We start from the raw sequence: 14,972 nt of genomic DNA on the forward strand, positions 1-14,972 counted from the left end.
AATGGGGGTTCTTTATGCCTAAGCTAAGGAAATGCAAAATATAAAGATTTAAAGAATATTAAGATACTCTTAATATTAAAATATTAAGATCTAAAGAATATTAGAGACCTGTTGGTTCTGTCCTTTTTCAGATCTAGGCCACTGGAACCACATTTTGAAGTGGGGGTGGGGGTCTAGGTTTTTCCTTAACTTGTGTTATGTAAATTTCTCTCCAGTTTTCTTCCCTTATATGATATCCAGTGAGCTGCAACCATTTCCCACATTGTTACAGCAACACTATAGTTGTAATTCTATTACTTGTCAAGAATTCACATGAATTAGCTGTGTTCTGGCTAAACCACAACTTGAGAGTAAGTTAGGTTGTCCATTATTCTTTCTCCCCCTGCTAATCTATTTGCCAAAACTTAATGGCAAACTCTTTTTTGTGGCACCCCTAGGAATGTAAATGCTAGGCTCATTCTTCCCCTAGGACATCCTATAAGCACAACTGCTTTGTCACAGATTTATTTTCCCATTACCTACTCCTTGTGAGCTATGGAAGTGTAAGTGGCAAATAAATCATCTTTGACACAGCAATCATATTAATACACTCTGAAGACTATGACCTAGTAAATGCAGAAGGCAAAGCTGAGTGCTTCTCTGGCCCCATGTTCTTTATGACTAGAAAATTCAGGGAGAGCAGTTGGTTCTTGTAGATATTCTCCCTGGTATGTCTTGACTCACTGATAGATACATCTTCTTGGAAGTTCAGAACTGGAAGTGAATAGATGTTGTTTGGATATCTTTATCTTGTCATGATGCACTTGATCACTTTCAATACTGACATTGAAATGGTCGGCCATTGTAAGATTTGGTACCACAAAATGACTTCCAGACATCTTTCCAACTATGTCAGCTGCAGCATCACCATCAAGTTCAATATGTAATCATCAGGCCACAATAGTATGTAAATAACTGATGAGATTAATGAAATATTTGTTGAATCCTTTGAGCATTAGTTTAACTTGTGCTCCTCCACCACAACTCTACTAGAGCGGTCATATGTCCTATTTTACAGAGCACAGTTCTCTATTTGAAGGGTTGTCCATGGACAGCCCTCAGTTTGAAAACATCTGCTATTTGAAGCATTGTCTAATACAAGTCTAATTTAAAGGTAAAGAACCCCAAGACAGGAGACCAGGGTCCTGAAGTTGTCCATCAACAGTTGGCACCTGTACCACAAACTGAACATGCAGAACACATGATCAGTTTTCCTCTCTATGGTTGATACATTGTATTTCTACCCAGTCATGATTTCTAAATGTGCATCCAGATACTAATCATCTACTAATTTGTATCATTTTTCTTGGTGATATAAGTGCAATCCAGAGCAATCACTATGCAGAGATCCTGAGAGAGAGAAAAGGGGCATTCTCAACCCTCCAGAAACATCCAGGAAACAGGGCTGGCTCCAGGATTCAGAGGGGTTCTGGGAAATGTTCTTTCATAGGCTCTGCTGGGGATGCTGGGCATTGTTGGCATGTAACAGTGTGTCCAAGGCAGTGATAAGTAACTGGGAGCTGCCATTTTAATTTCCAAAAATGCCTCAAAGAGGAATGAAAAATAAAATGGCAGTAAGCTGCCAGGTGCTACCTGGAGGTTCAAGCATGTTTTTAACCATGCCTTTTCAATAGCACATCTGGAATAACTTAATGCACACTTTTTTGTTAATGCTGTTTGCTCCTCCCAGTCATCTTGGCTTTGCATGGGTTAAGATTATGCTTTCTGAAAGTGGTGGGCCACTCTGAGGGTTTTGTTTCCTCCTTGAAAAGCAGGATATAAAAGCAGCATCCACAGTTAGCCCTGATAAAAGCACATCCATTGAAATGAATGAAGTTTATGTCGGTCATGACTAACTCAAGTCCCATTCATTTCAATGGATGTGCTTTAATCAGGGCTAAAGGCTGCAACTCCTTACCTGAGAGTAAATCAGCAGATTTAATTCTGCACAGGCACGCATGAGGGTGTTAAACGATTAAAACAATCCGCCCTAGTGACTGCGTTTTGGTGAGTTGGCACTTATTCCAGGTCATCTGCTATGAAATAAAGGGAAACATACAGTGTGAGTATACAGGGCTCTTGGCTAGAAATAACCTGCACAAGGAGACCACGACGTGTGAATCAACTCTGTCTGGATCGCGTGCATCTGAGTAAAAAGGCGGGGGGAGGTGAGCGCCTCTTGTGCCTTCGCTGCGGCGGGATTTCTTCCGTGTAAGAAAATCGGAGCCGCGACCCCGGTGGGTGGAAAAAGGCGCCTCCCGGAATCTACGGGCTCCCTCGCCCTACTCTGCCGCTGGTTCGGCTGCGGCACCTCGACCGGCTGCTTCAGAGGTAGCGGCCCCTGCAGGCTGACCAGGAGGGAAGGAGGGAGGGGGCGGCGGCGCCGGGGGAAGGCGCTTGGCTTCCGGGCGCCGCGGCCCGGCCCGGGTGGGTGTCGGACTCTGTCAGTGCCACGGTGTCTCCTGCTGCAGGAGAGGGAGCGACGGCGGAGCGAAGCCTGCCAGCCTGACCCGCTTCGGAAGCTACGCCGAGCTGACCCGAGCTGATCCCCGCGGCCAGGTCCCCCGCATGCAGCCCTCACCCTGGAGCGGAGGCGGCGGATCGAGGAGCTCTCAAGATCCTCCCGGCAGCGACTGCTCCAGTCCAGGGACAGGATGTTCTCCAAGTTCACTTCCATCCTGCAGCATGCCGTGGAGGCGGTAAGGCCACCGGCGGCGCCCGCCACGCAAGGCCGGGGATCCCTTCGGGCCTACACTGGGGGAAGCACTTTTCGAGGCCCTCTCTCGATCTTTCCCTCTTGTTCCACCGGTTCCGTCTCTCTTACCGTCCTCTCCCCCGATAGCCTATTGTTCACTTCCTCCAGGGGTCCCTAACTCGAACGGGGAAAGGTTTCTAGACTGCCAGGAGCGTGACAAGCTCCTCAAAACGTCTTTATGCGCCCCTCTCCTTCGAGTTTCAGGTTGGGCAGGGTTACGTGGCTCTGTTCTACTTGTTTGTGAAAGATAAATATTTTTTTCTCACGTTGCTAGGAAGGTTTACAAAAAGAATAAAAATGTTTAAAATGTAAACACAAAAAGTTAATCAAGGGGAAAGCCACAAAATTGTGTGTGTGGCGGGGAGGGGTCATAGAATAGTCAGTGGGATTAAAATTGTGTCTAAGAAGCTCCGGAAAATAAAAGGGCATGGTACCCAAAGATCAATACAGGTAAATCTCATTGGCAAACGGCTCCATCTTGCTCCATGAAAGCTGCCTAAAGACAACATTTGGGGCCGTGCTGGTGTGGTATGTGAACCTTCAGAGCAATTTCTTGAGAGGGAGGCTGCCCAGAGTGGGGAAGCCTCCTCTGCTGAAAAGAGGCAGCTTTGAAAGGACAAATCAAGCCTGTTGGAAGCCTCCCCAATGCACTTTCGAAGGCATCCATATTCAGCTAAGAAGCTGCCCAGCCTCCCTTCTGAGCAGGGGGAGCTTTGAAGGAGCAGACAGGGCGGTCAGCAGCCTTCCAGCATAGAAACATTGCAGTCTGGTAGTGACTGGAGCTGTGCTGGGCCCTTCCTGCATATCAAGTGTAGAAATAAAACCAGCTGGCTGCAGAGGCATAGGACAGTTCATCCCTCTGCTACAGAAGTCTGCCAGGCTTGGAGACTGGATGCACAGGAGGTGAAACCTTTCCTTAACAATTCAAACATAGGAGCCAAACAGACTGGAGGAGGGGTCAAGCAATGTGTGTTAGCCTGCTTTTTACTGATGTGAAGTTGCTCCTAGCTATCTTCTGTAGCCCTTTGACTAAAGAGCAGACAATTAGAAAAGTTGCAGACTGGTAACTTCCAGTGCTGTCCTGCACTGCAGTCATATGCCCATATAATGCTGATTAAGTTCCTTCAGAGCCAGTGAGACTTACTTCTGAGTGAACATGCATAAGACTTTCTTAACGAAGGGTAAAAACTAGTGTTGACCAGTTGCAGGAAGGTGACCACTGGAAGTTTGTGATGTGTGTTCAAGGACCTGATGTGGGGGGGGGCGGGGTACACAGGACCATTCTCATACATTGGAAGAACACTGGAGAGGGTTATGCATGCTACTGCTGGTGTTCCAGAGTCGTATATCTTTCCAAAGATACAAGTGCTTCCTTTGTGCTTCACTGGCTGGGCTGTGCACACATATTGATGTATATACGCAGAGCCGCTTCTTAGATGCAGGGACCTTGATTGGGCATGCACTATCTTTATGTGGTTTAAACATATACATGAACATACATTTTGAGCCCTTGGCCACACTAACCAAACATGTAGATGATGGGGAAGTGTTTCTGCTGCAGTGGGCTACCCTCTGCAGCCCCTCTCCTGGATTTTTTCAATGTTTGTGGGTGTCAGGTACTTTTGAACTGTTCAGCTAGCTTAAGGAAGATGCATGCTTTATGTTTTGTGAAATGTGTGACTCAGTGAAGCTTTGGAGTTGGTTTAGGTGATATAATTTTCAGTCATTTTTGTGTGGGAGCTTGGAAGTGCTCCAGACTTAACAAGGGATCACCAAAATTGAATAAATGTATTCTCTGAACCCTGCCCTATTATGTACTTGTAAACCTAATTAACACTCCTCTTGCCCCCACTGCCACATCTTTATGTTTCCTAGATTTACTTGGTAGCTGGGTAGATTCTGCTATGCCTGTCCCTCTCTCCGACTTGTGGAATTCTGCAGTCATGTTTCGGGTGCAAGGAGCATGGGGAAATGTGGTTCTGTTGGGTTTGGGACACAGACATTTGGGAGAAGGATGTTTCCCAGTGCTTCTGTCACTTGGCATACTGCTATTGTACTGGGAAGCTGAACAGAGAAAACCTGATGCTACTTCTGCCCAACCTAGGCTTCCAGTTAAGTTTGGGAAGAGAGATGGAGCAAGAGAAGAATGGACAGGCAGTGATGAGTTGAGGCAGGACCTCAATTTTGAACCCAACCCAAAGTTTGCTTGGTATTGAAGTGAAGCATTTCAATATAGGAATTTAAATTCTGAACTCTTTTCCATCACTAATTAGAACTAGTTGTCTCTTAATATTAACAAGTATTTATGATCTCTAATATTTGATGTTTAAGGGCTAAGATGACATTTCTTTTATCTGTTGGTAGTACAGTATGGCAATTGTGCCAGTTAGATGGAGAGGTCTATATAATCTGTCAGAAAGCTGCTTTTTAAACTTGTTTTGTGGTGTTTGGTTCTAATGAAACAAGCCTTTTGAGTTGCTTCATATACCAACACATTTCTGCTCTTGGGGCAAAAGTTAAATTACAGTTACTCTTTTACCTTGCACAAGGTAGCCAGGTAGTTACAGCTGATTGTATGACCTGTGGCTGAGAATTCCAAAGGTTGATTATACAGTTGTGCAAAGTAGGACTTGTCTCTGAAGAGTTGCATTGCCCTTTAATTTGCTTTAACATCTTTATGTGTAAGCATAATGGCATGCCTTGAAAATAAAACCTCTGAAACTTCCTTTTGTTTTTGACAACTTTAAATACCTCGAATAATACAAAATAGTCTTGTGCTATGCCAGCAGTATCTTTATAGAGAAGCTTTTTATTTAATAAAGTTATATAATCTTACTTCAAAATTTTGCCATGTTATTTTATTTTGTAAGCACCAGAGTTCTCTGTTCTCCTAATACAGACATCCAGGGGACTGCTTCATATACTATATTTTTCAGGTGTATTTATAAGATGTTTTCATCTCCACTTGAAAACATAAAGATTACAATCATGCATATTGTATAAATACATCTGGTTGGAGTGTTGGAATTGGCTGCAGCTCTGCTTTGAGTACAAAATTGTTTATCAGTCTGAGCAACTACATTGCTTTCTAATGTTTAATTAATTTATATTATGCAGAAGTCTGAAATATCATTCACATGTCATTCCACATGAAGTACAATTGCTAAATATTAAATAAAATAATTCTCTGTTCATTTCACTGGTTAGGATGCAGTGTATTAGTGCTTCCAACATATATAATTCTTTAGACAGTCCCTGCTAAAATAACAATACAGCTCAAAAACATATAGTGGTACAGTGTCCAGTAATACTGTTTTTGTTGGTCATATATGTTAGGTAGGTGTGTGTTGGTGTGTGTGTGTAAAAAGTGAGCCTCAAAGTTCTCCTGAGAGCATGGCAAGAAATGTCAAAGATCTGTACAGCTTTGATAACATTGTGCACTTTTATCACTGTCTTCTAAAAAGTCATGTCTTTATCCCTGGTACTGTCTGACCCCTGTTATGAGTTAAAATCTAATAAGGGATGAACATGAAGTATGCCTGCTACTCGGCCCTGATATGTGAGTGAACCACTACTGTAGTAAATATAATTCAGTGTCATAAATTTTGTATGTTGTTGTTCATTGCTGACATTTTCTTGCTAGGAGTGCAGAAGGATTGCTGGTGTCTAATGGTGTTGATTAAGAATAATCAATACTGGATGTTGTGTTCCCAGCAATGGAACATATTTAAAAGCACTCTTTGCTTGATGCATTGCATATTGTGTTTCTTCTTGATTCCACAGTGTCTAGACAGCTGTAGGTTGTTTTGGATTCCCAGCTACAAGGTTGGAAAATGGCTCTGACCTTATAGTTGTGGATCTGCACTTGGATCCTCCCTCTTTGCAACTGGTACAGAAACAACTGCACCAGCTGCTTCTCTGAAAAGCAAAGAGCTACCTAAGAGAGTGCTTTATGGAGTGATCCAAGTGGAGAAGGAGACTCCAGCCAAGAACTGGTGTTTTCTTTTAACTCCGTTCTAGAGCATGGCAGATTTTAGCACATGGTATAAAGCATATGTCACATTTATTAGAAACGCCAGCTTGTTTGCTGTAACATCAGAACATAAATCATGCTTTCATTATTTTTGCTTTTTAAATAATGAAAAAATGGATTAGAAATATGCTTGTCATTACTTGTAATATTAATAAGGGAAGTTCTTGGCCATTAAGCCTTTTTAAAAAATCAAGATTGCCATGTTTAGTGGAAAAATTATTATATTTAGATTTTTTTACTTGAATAATAGAATGCTTACTGAGAAGTAAGTTCCATTGTGCTCAGTCTCACTTTTACGATTACTCTTACACTATATATGTAATTACAGTCTAAAATAGGTGCAGCATGATTTTTTAAAAATCAATTATTCCATTATAAGGATATACAAAAACTATTGGTGGCAGTATCTTAGAGGTATCCCCCTCCACAAGATGTCTCTTTTCTGCATTATCTAAAAACAAATATGCTCATTTCAGTGTATTTTTATGCACATGTAAATCATACAGAGTTAATCAATTAAGGGGGCAATCTTGTGCATGCTGACTTGGGAATACTGGGAGCTGCAGTACTTTTCTCTGTCTACATATGCATAGTCTTGTGCCTCAAAGTTCATACAACTGAAAAAGATCTTTAACCAGTGGACATCCCTAATAATCATGATTACTAATGTTGGTGACTCTTGTTGATCTGATATCTTTTGAACATGTGTCACTACATCCCAGCAGACATCTGTGGAAGAGATCTTTTACTCAGAAACATTACTTGCTACCCTGCTTAGGGATCTCTTTATTGGCAAGGGTGCTTTTATTTTGCTTGTTGGAGACCCCATACCTACAAGGGAAACATTTAGTTGGGGTGTCTATGTAGAGAATGCAGAAATACTTTTCCAAATTATTGGTGTGGGGGATGGTTGGATATAATGATCTTTCTAGTAGGGTGGCTGCCCATTATTTTCTGTTTTTTTCCTTTATTCATTGCTCCTGCAACCTGTATTCTGACAAAGAGATATATCTTGGTTTCAGACACTTAAGGATTGATTTACCCCTATTAAAGATTCTGTTTTAAAAGAAATTTTTACTTTTGATGGCTGTTGAAAGTAAATAAACTGGTAAATGTGGTGGACTGCATTTTCCAATATCCTAAGTACCTAGGGGCCTAGGAAAGGATAGAAAAACTGGACAAGACTGAAATTTTAGATCCAAATGAAAATCTAGAGGATCTCACTGCAAAAGGAGTAATTTATTTAGCAACCACTTTCACAAGGAAAGACCTTCTCGTGACTTTGCTTTCAAGTGAAAAGGCTGTCAAGTGAAAGCAGAGTAACATATTTCTAGCCTGGCTTTGTTTATGTCCATGAATGGAGCCTGTTTTTAATCAGTCACTTAACCAGCATGTTGTCCAGGTAAGGCGTCAAAATTTCAGGTAGTTGGAGTTACATACTTTGCAGCTTTGCATTATCAATCAGAAAACAAAAACCTTTTACCCTGAAAACATAGTGCACATTTCTGGCACATTTTTTAAAATGTGACAAATCCAGTGGCAACTTGTCCAGTGTGCCACTTGGACATTTTGGAGATGTTGTCATAGGCTGTCACTTTGGAGATCACAAAAATTGATCTCTGGGAGGAAAAGGAAATAAGGGGGGAAAGCTATGGTGACCAGAAAAGGAGTTGTGATTGTGGGGATGAAGGGAAAACAAGCCAGTGATGATCACTTCAAAGTGCCATTTGGGAACTTTTTGGAGTGGCTGCCATTTACAACAACCCATTTCAGTTCATCGGGAGACCAATTTTTGCCACTTCTGCCAATCAATTTGTTCATTGCTTTCCTGAACCCACAGTGGAATTAGTATGCTGTGTTTGGACAAAGCACCTACCCATTGTGCATCCAACAACTCCTAGAATAAGCCATGGGTTGGCTAAATGACTTGGGAAAAACAGGCCACCCCACAGGAAGCCGCTTGGGTTTGCATTACACAAGAATTCACCATGGCTATTTACCCATGATGGGTCTTGCAAACCTAGTTATTCTGTCAAATAATCCTTGTAAAGACCAAGATCAGAGGCTGTGCCCTCTGTATGCACAGAGCTGCTACTGGCTGTGACAGAAATAACATATTCAGAAAAAAATGATCTTCCATTAACCTCAGCCAGGAAGTTTCCCTTGCACACACACACACACACCTGTTAACAAGATCAGGGGAAGTCTTCATTATATGTTAAATATTTTTGTACTCTGGGACACTTACCTTTGAAAGCATTAAATTATCTTGTAACTTTTCCTACTGTCCCAAACTTGGAAAATATCTTGAGTCTGTTTCCCTGTATCTTTTCTTTAGCTTGCACCATCCCTTCCATTGCAAGAAGACTTTGTTTACCACTGGAAGGCAATTACCCATTACTACATAGAGACATCAGGTAAGAGAAAGTTCTTTGCCTTTTCGTTATTGAGGTATGCAGCAAGGAATACTTTTTCAGTTAAAGTGGTGATCTGAGAAATAATAAAATTAAGGAGGATATAGTTGGTGGGCCTTGTTCATTACATGGCAGGTACTTTCAAAATTCATTACTTGTGGTAGCACAGAGATGTGAAGTCTTTAGGTGTCGTAATTTTTGCTATGACCTTGTTCCTCTTTGCATTTCAATGACAGTTATTTGTAGACAGTTGCGTAAGAGGGAATAGCAGACTTGTCACAAGATTATTTATATGCTTTCAACATGATAGTAAAAATTGCTTCTACATTTATCATGTAAAATTACATCACCTTTGCTTTCAGTTTGCTGGAACTAATAAATGCTATATTAATGTGTTACATTAATTTATACCAATATATGATTAAATTTATTTGTGATTTCATATAAATATTGTACTGAGATTTGAAATCAAAATGCTTGTACAAATGTAAACAATGTGTTGGAAGCATGTGTTCAGCAATGTTGGCTCCAGCTTTGAGTGAATTTGCACAAAACACTTTTAATGAACCCTTCCCCCGTGCCCCCCCCCATTAGTGACTCTACCTTCTTACCATCAATGTCATCTGTTGCTATTTCTCTGCTTGCTATTTTTCATCATTGCTTGTGTAATAGGCAGTTAAATAGTAGATATGACTGACTCCTCCACCTTACCACTACTGTTGTCTGGGTAAGAGTGAGAAGCAGATGAACAAGAAGCTGCAATTGTAAGATGAGCAAGTCAGTGGGTTATTGTAAGGTGTGGGCCCCATGGCAGGAGACCAGCCATCCCTACTTTGACACTGGCTGTGATACACATCTGAAATTCTTAAGCATTTTGTGCCATCCATATAATTAGAGTAGCTCAGACATAGTTTCTGTCCCATTTGGAAATTTACAGTCCTAGCAAATTCTCTAAAATATACTGTAGAGACACTGCAAGGTTATCCCCACTCATTTTACTATGAAGGGCAGCTCCACATGCGCACATGTATTTCAGAGCTTAACTGAGTAACAGGTATTTCCTTCCAAAAAATGTTTTAAACAACCAAATAAAATGTATTGGATTTAAAATGGTAAGGGATTTTAAACTGAGAATAGAGACTGCATTTTGATTTGAAACTGTTCCTGTAGATGACAAAGCTCCGGTGACCGATACCAATATTCCATCCCACCTGGAGCAGATGTTGGATATTTTAGTTCAGGAAGAAAAGGAATTTGGGGAAACGGGGCCTTGCATGGAATATCTGCTACATCACAAGATCTTGGAAACTTTGTACACCCTGGGCAAAGCTGATGTAAGTATATTGGATTGTGTTAAAGAAAGCTCAGATGGGATATAAAGGTACATACTTCATTTATATATTCTTTCAGTACGTGGAGTTTTCAGTTTTATATTTTCTTTATCCAACTGAGAATGAAATATTGTTATGTTAGAAGTGGTAAATTGAAGAAGAAATGCTAAATGGAAGAATATATAGACTTAACAGGAATGGATTCAATAGAAATGGAACCCCAAATTTAGTTGAAAGTACAGATGTATTGAAAGATGGATTGCAAATGACTTTTTGTGCTCTCCCATGTTGCTTGCCCCTCCACATTCATTAATGTGTCCATGTACTAACTTTTCAGTATTAACTGACATCAGTATAAACTACCTCCATAAGCTTATGAATGAAGAGGCTTGTTGAATATTGTATGAATAAGTATATAATCATTCAAAGCACATTATGTTTTAAACAGTTACCAAGATCAGTGTCAATTCATCAGCTTTGTAACTTTTGGTACAACTAAGGCAACCATATAAAACAACAATTCATGCCAAAGCACAAACCTTTCGGAATCTCAGCCTACATTTGAAATGCAGAAAATTGTCTTTTAGCACAGGGGCCAAATCCAAGATGGTCATGGGGACGGGGGGTGCCTGAGGTAAAAAGGCTGAGGCCAAAATAACTGCATATTTTAACTTAAAGCTCCTGCATTAACTTACTAATACTTATGCCTTAGGAGAGGCATTTCTAACTTTTAGAACAGAGGAAAAATTAATGAGAGAAATTTTCCAAGCAATCATGGTTGATGCTTTTCTGGGGTCTCCTGTAGGTCACAAAGATCTGGCTTTCTCAACTGATTTGTACGTTTAAACATTAGGCTAGTGTAATTTTGTGGCCACTAGACAACATCTCAATGATCACAAGGGTCAAAGACCCAGCTACAAGACTGAACATTGTTCTGACCTTGCAGTTGGGTCTCAGAGCTCTCTCCCATCACAGCCAGCACAGAAAGAACCATGCTGGCAGCTTCTCTGTGATTGCAAAACTGATAATTTGGGGGGCATCGTATGGAGTGTCACAGTCCAGGACGTGGGTAGCTGGAATCAAGACAGAGGCACTGGGACCAGGGCAAGAGAATCTGAGGCATGACAAGAGTCCAAACACGATACAAAGTCCAGTAGTGAAGTTAAATACAGGGTTATTCTGAAGAAATAAGTCAGCAACAAAAAGTTCATATTCGAGCAAGACAAAGACATGGTCATGGCCTATTCAGGTGTCTATGCATTTTGCAGGATGGGAGGTGTGGAGACTGCAATTTCATTGGGTTATGGGCATCCTGATTGGATTGTATCCTTTCTGATTTAATGTTTCAAAGCTTTCTTGTGCTTTTGTCTATCATTTTTAATATTCTTTTTATTTAATGTTTGTTCTTTCTGTTTCCTAGTGTCCCCCAGGGATGAAACAGCAGGTTTTATCTTTTCATACAAAACTTCTCGGATTAATACAACAGCCTCTTCTCCCACACATAAATGTGCACAGACCTGTACAGGTACTGAATCTGTTTAAAAGAAATACATTATTAATTGGTTCTCCTTAAATATTGGGTATAGTGTTTCAGTTTTTCTGTTGAAGAACTTTGACAGCTAAATTCTATAATATATCCAGTAGTCAAGATTTTTATTGGGTTTTTATGTAGCTGCTTGATGATGATGATGATGATGATGATGATGATGATTTCTTTGACAGAAATTGATCAGGCTTTGTGGTGAAGTCCTGGCAACACCAACAGAAAATGAAGAAATCCAGTTTCTTTGCACAGTGTGTGCAAAGCTGAAACAAGATCCACATTTGGTTAACTTCTTCCTTGAGGTGGGTAGATCCCATAACTTGGCAACTGGGTATTAGTTACTGAAAAAGCATCCTAAGAACTATATAGCAGATTTGTCCTTTTAAGAACTTGATTTCACCCCAGGGCATAAAGGTTCTTTTCCTAGGTTCATCTGGATGCCACCGTAGATCTTATACGGTTTGAGCACTGCTCCTGAACAGAAGAACTCAAAGGTAGTGTTTGCACTTCTGATTTGTCTTTGTTCTCATTCATTTTCCCCGGTGAAAACCAAAAAAGGAGTTATGTTGCTTGAAAGGCCATTTAAACGCAGGCTCATTTTCTCAGTTTTATAATACGTAGTTTATAGGGACTGTACATCTTCTGAGTAGAAACATGCCACAGAATCTGACATGCTTGTTTCTATGCCATCTCTGTACACATTGATGGAGGCCTTGAAGGTTGTTCCCTGGGTCTCCCTGAATCTTCAGCCGCCAAAGGATGTAATCGTCCACCATGCTTAATTGGTTTGAGAACTGCTTGGAAAAATGGGTTGAACACCAGTACCTGTTGCTGCTTTGGACAGTTCTGGGGAAAGTAGCTACCAGGCATTTGAAGATACACTGTATCAAACGAAGCATGTATCGCTTGAGATTATGATAGCCTTGGCTCTCCAGAGCCTCACTGCAAATCTCCCGCCAGCCTCTGTGATAGCCCACATGAGCACTTGCTATACAGTCAGCAGCTGTAAAAGGAATAGAATTCTGGGTCATTGTCCTTTGTTACAAGAGAACTGCAAAACAATCTACACAGAATTTTTGGTTCAATTTTACTTTCTTCCTAAAACAATTTTCAGCCACAGAAACAGATGTTTGCAGTAACATGAGAATACTTGCTCTGAGGAGAAAGTTCTTTGTTTTCTTGCCACCAGATGCTGTGCATATCACCATGCATCTTACTGAAATGTAATTTAAATATATAGTTTGAATATCTAGCTGTCTAACATATGCAGTATCACTTTAAAAAGAAGCCAGAGAAATTACAGTTGAGTGGTAGAAAATATTATGTTGGGAGAAGGCATACAAAGTTCTGGCTTGTACAAAGCTATTCTGCAGAGGTCTAGTATTCATAAACTGATCACTGGCATTATAGGATTAGTTTACACAGGAGATTGTGGGTCCTTAAGTGTAGCTTTAGCAGTGCTTTTGTACAGCCTCCAGGTGTAGTGGGAAGCTCTCACTTCCTCTTCAAAGTGAAATAGCTTTTGACTTTTTTCCTGTGTGGGGGTGCTTTTGGGGAGCGGGTTGAGGAAGGGTATGCCCAGTCTTTGGAAGAATCTGAAGACATACTGTTTGAACTCTGTGAGACACTTCCCTTGTGGATCTCAGTAATAAATTCCAGTTTTGTGCACACAAGGAAATGGCAAGTAGAGTCTTCAGATATTTGTACACTGAAACATATCAGAAGCAGGGCTATGGAAAAGAATTTGGGAGCGCAAATGACATTTGCTGCAGTATGCATTTTGTCATCTGAATAACATGGGATTTTTTTTCTAGAGAAAATTTGCTAGGGTGATTTTTAGAATCTATATAAGGAAGTCTGTATCAATGAACCTCAATTCTATAGTTGGAATAAATTACACAAAATGTTTCCATACTCAGTTTTGCACATTTCTTCCAAGATTAAAGTCTGAGGCCTTATTTTCAACTTTGATAGAAGGAAAGAAAGACATAGAACTGAATTAATTATAAGGACATAAGAAAAGCTGGCTCAGACCAAAGGGTTCTTGTCAAGTTCCCAACCAGATGCCAATGGGAAGCCCGCAGAATCTGTAATGATCAGAGGAACAGGACATGTTACATGGGGAGAAGGCTTGAAGTTGTAGTCCTGTTCACACTTACCAAGAAGTAAGTCTTTCTGAACTCAGTGATGCTTACTTCTGAATTGATATCTAAAGGACTACACTGTTTTGGTAACTGGAAGCAACTTCTAGCCTTCTGCTAGCTCTTGAGCCCTCACCAGATATTCTTTGAATAATTTCAAGTTCCTTCTCTATAACCAGGCTAGAAACCAGGCTAGTTTTTAAATAAGAGCTGCAGTTATCAGGATGCTGACTTTCATCTCAGAAAACAATTTTTTGCTTTTGTGGTGATACTACAGAAGCAGGGAATACATAAAACATTGCTGTATTTCTCACTGTATTGCTTTCTCTTATATACTAAGTAAACATATATTCATTCATTTGTTAATAGCGTTTTGATCTTGCTCTTAGTCAAAAGACTTGAGCAGAGGCATATAAGAATCAACAATTAGTTTGTGCTCTTGAGCTCACAATATTAAAAAGAAAGAGACAAGGAAAGGGATTGGGAAGGTGGCAGAAGTATGATGTTGATGCATAATTCAGTTGTCTTGATGGAAATGTATCAGTTGATCTCAGGCTTGTACTGCATCTGTTGGGCTCCCCTGTTTTGTTTTCTTCTCTTTTGACGTTTCTTTTCTTTTGACTTCAAATTTGATCTGTTTCTTCTTCTGTTCCCTCAGGGAAAGATGTTTGCTCAGATACTCTTCTGGTGGCAGTTGGGCGAGGGAGGGGCTGTAT

The 14,972-nt window shown here is 40.6% G+C and overlaps 1 protein-coding gene across 2 annotated transcripts in view; it reads left to right on the top strand.

Moving 5' to 3' along the window:
* The first annotated feature begins 2,283 nt into the window (after positions 1-2,283).
* The window catches only part of FHIP2A (FHF complex subunit HOOK interacting protein 2A), a 45,073-nt gene continuing 32,384 nt past the window's right edge, over positions 2,284-14,972 (top strand). Inside the window, exons 1-6 of one of the 2 annotated variants that reach the window (XM_044439524.1) lie at positions 2,284-2,370; positions 2,511-2,738; positions 9,166-9,244; positions 10,412-10,575; positions 11,993-12,097; positions 12,295-12,417. In XM_044439524.1, coding sequence (XP_044295459.1) covers positions 2,694-2,738; positions 9,166-9,244; positions 10,412-10,575; positions 11,993-12,097; positions 12,295-12,417 — 516 coding nt within the window. In that variant the 5' untranslated portion in view covers positions 2,284-2,370; positions 2,511-2,693. Of the gene's footprint in view, positions 2,371-2,452; positions 2,739-9,165; positions 9,245-10,411; positions 10,576-11,992; positions 12,098-12,294; positions 12,418-14,972 lie in introns of those variants that run through there. The other variant, XM_044439535.1, reaches the window with a different exon arrangement.

This window comes from Varanus komodoensis, unplaced genomic scaffold (assembly GCF_004798865.1).
Source record: "Varanus komodoensis strain SLA01 unplaced genomic scaffold, ASM479886v1 scaffold1, whole genome shotgun sequence".
Lineage (NCBI taxonomy): Eukaryota > Metazoa > Chordata > Lepidosauria > Squamata > Varanidae > Varanus > Varanus komodoensis.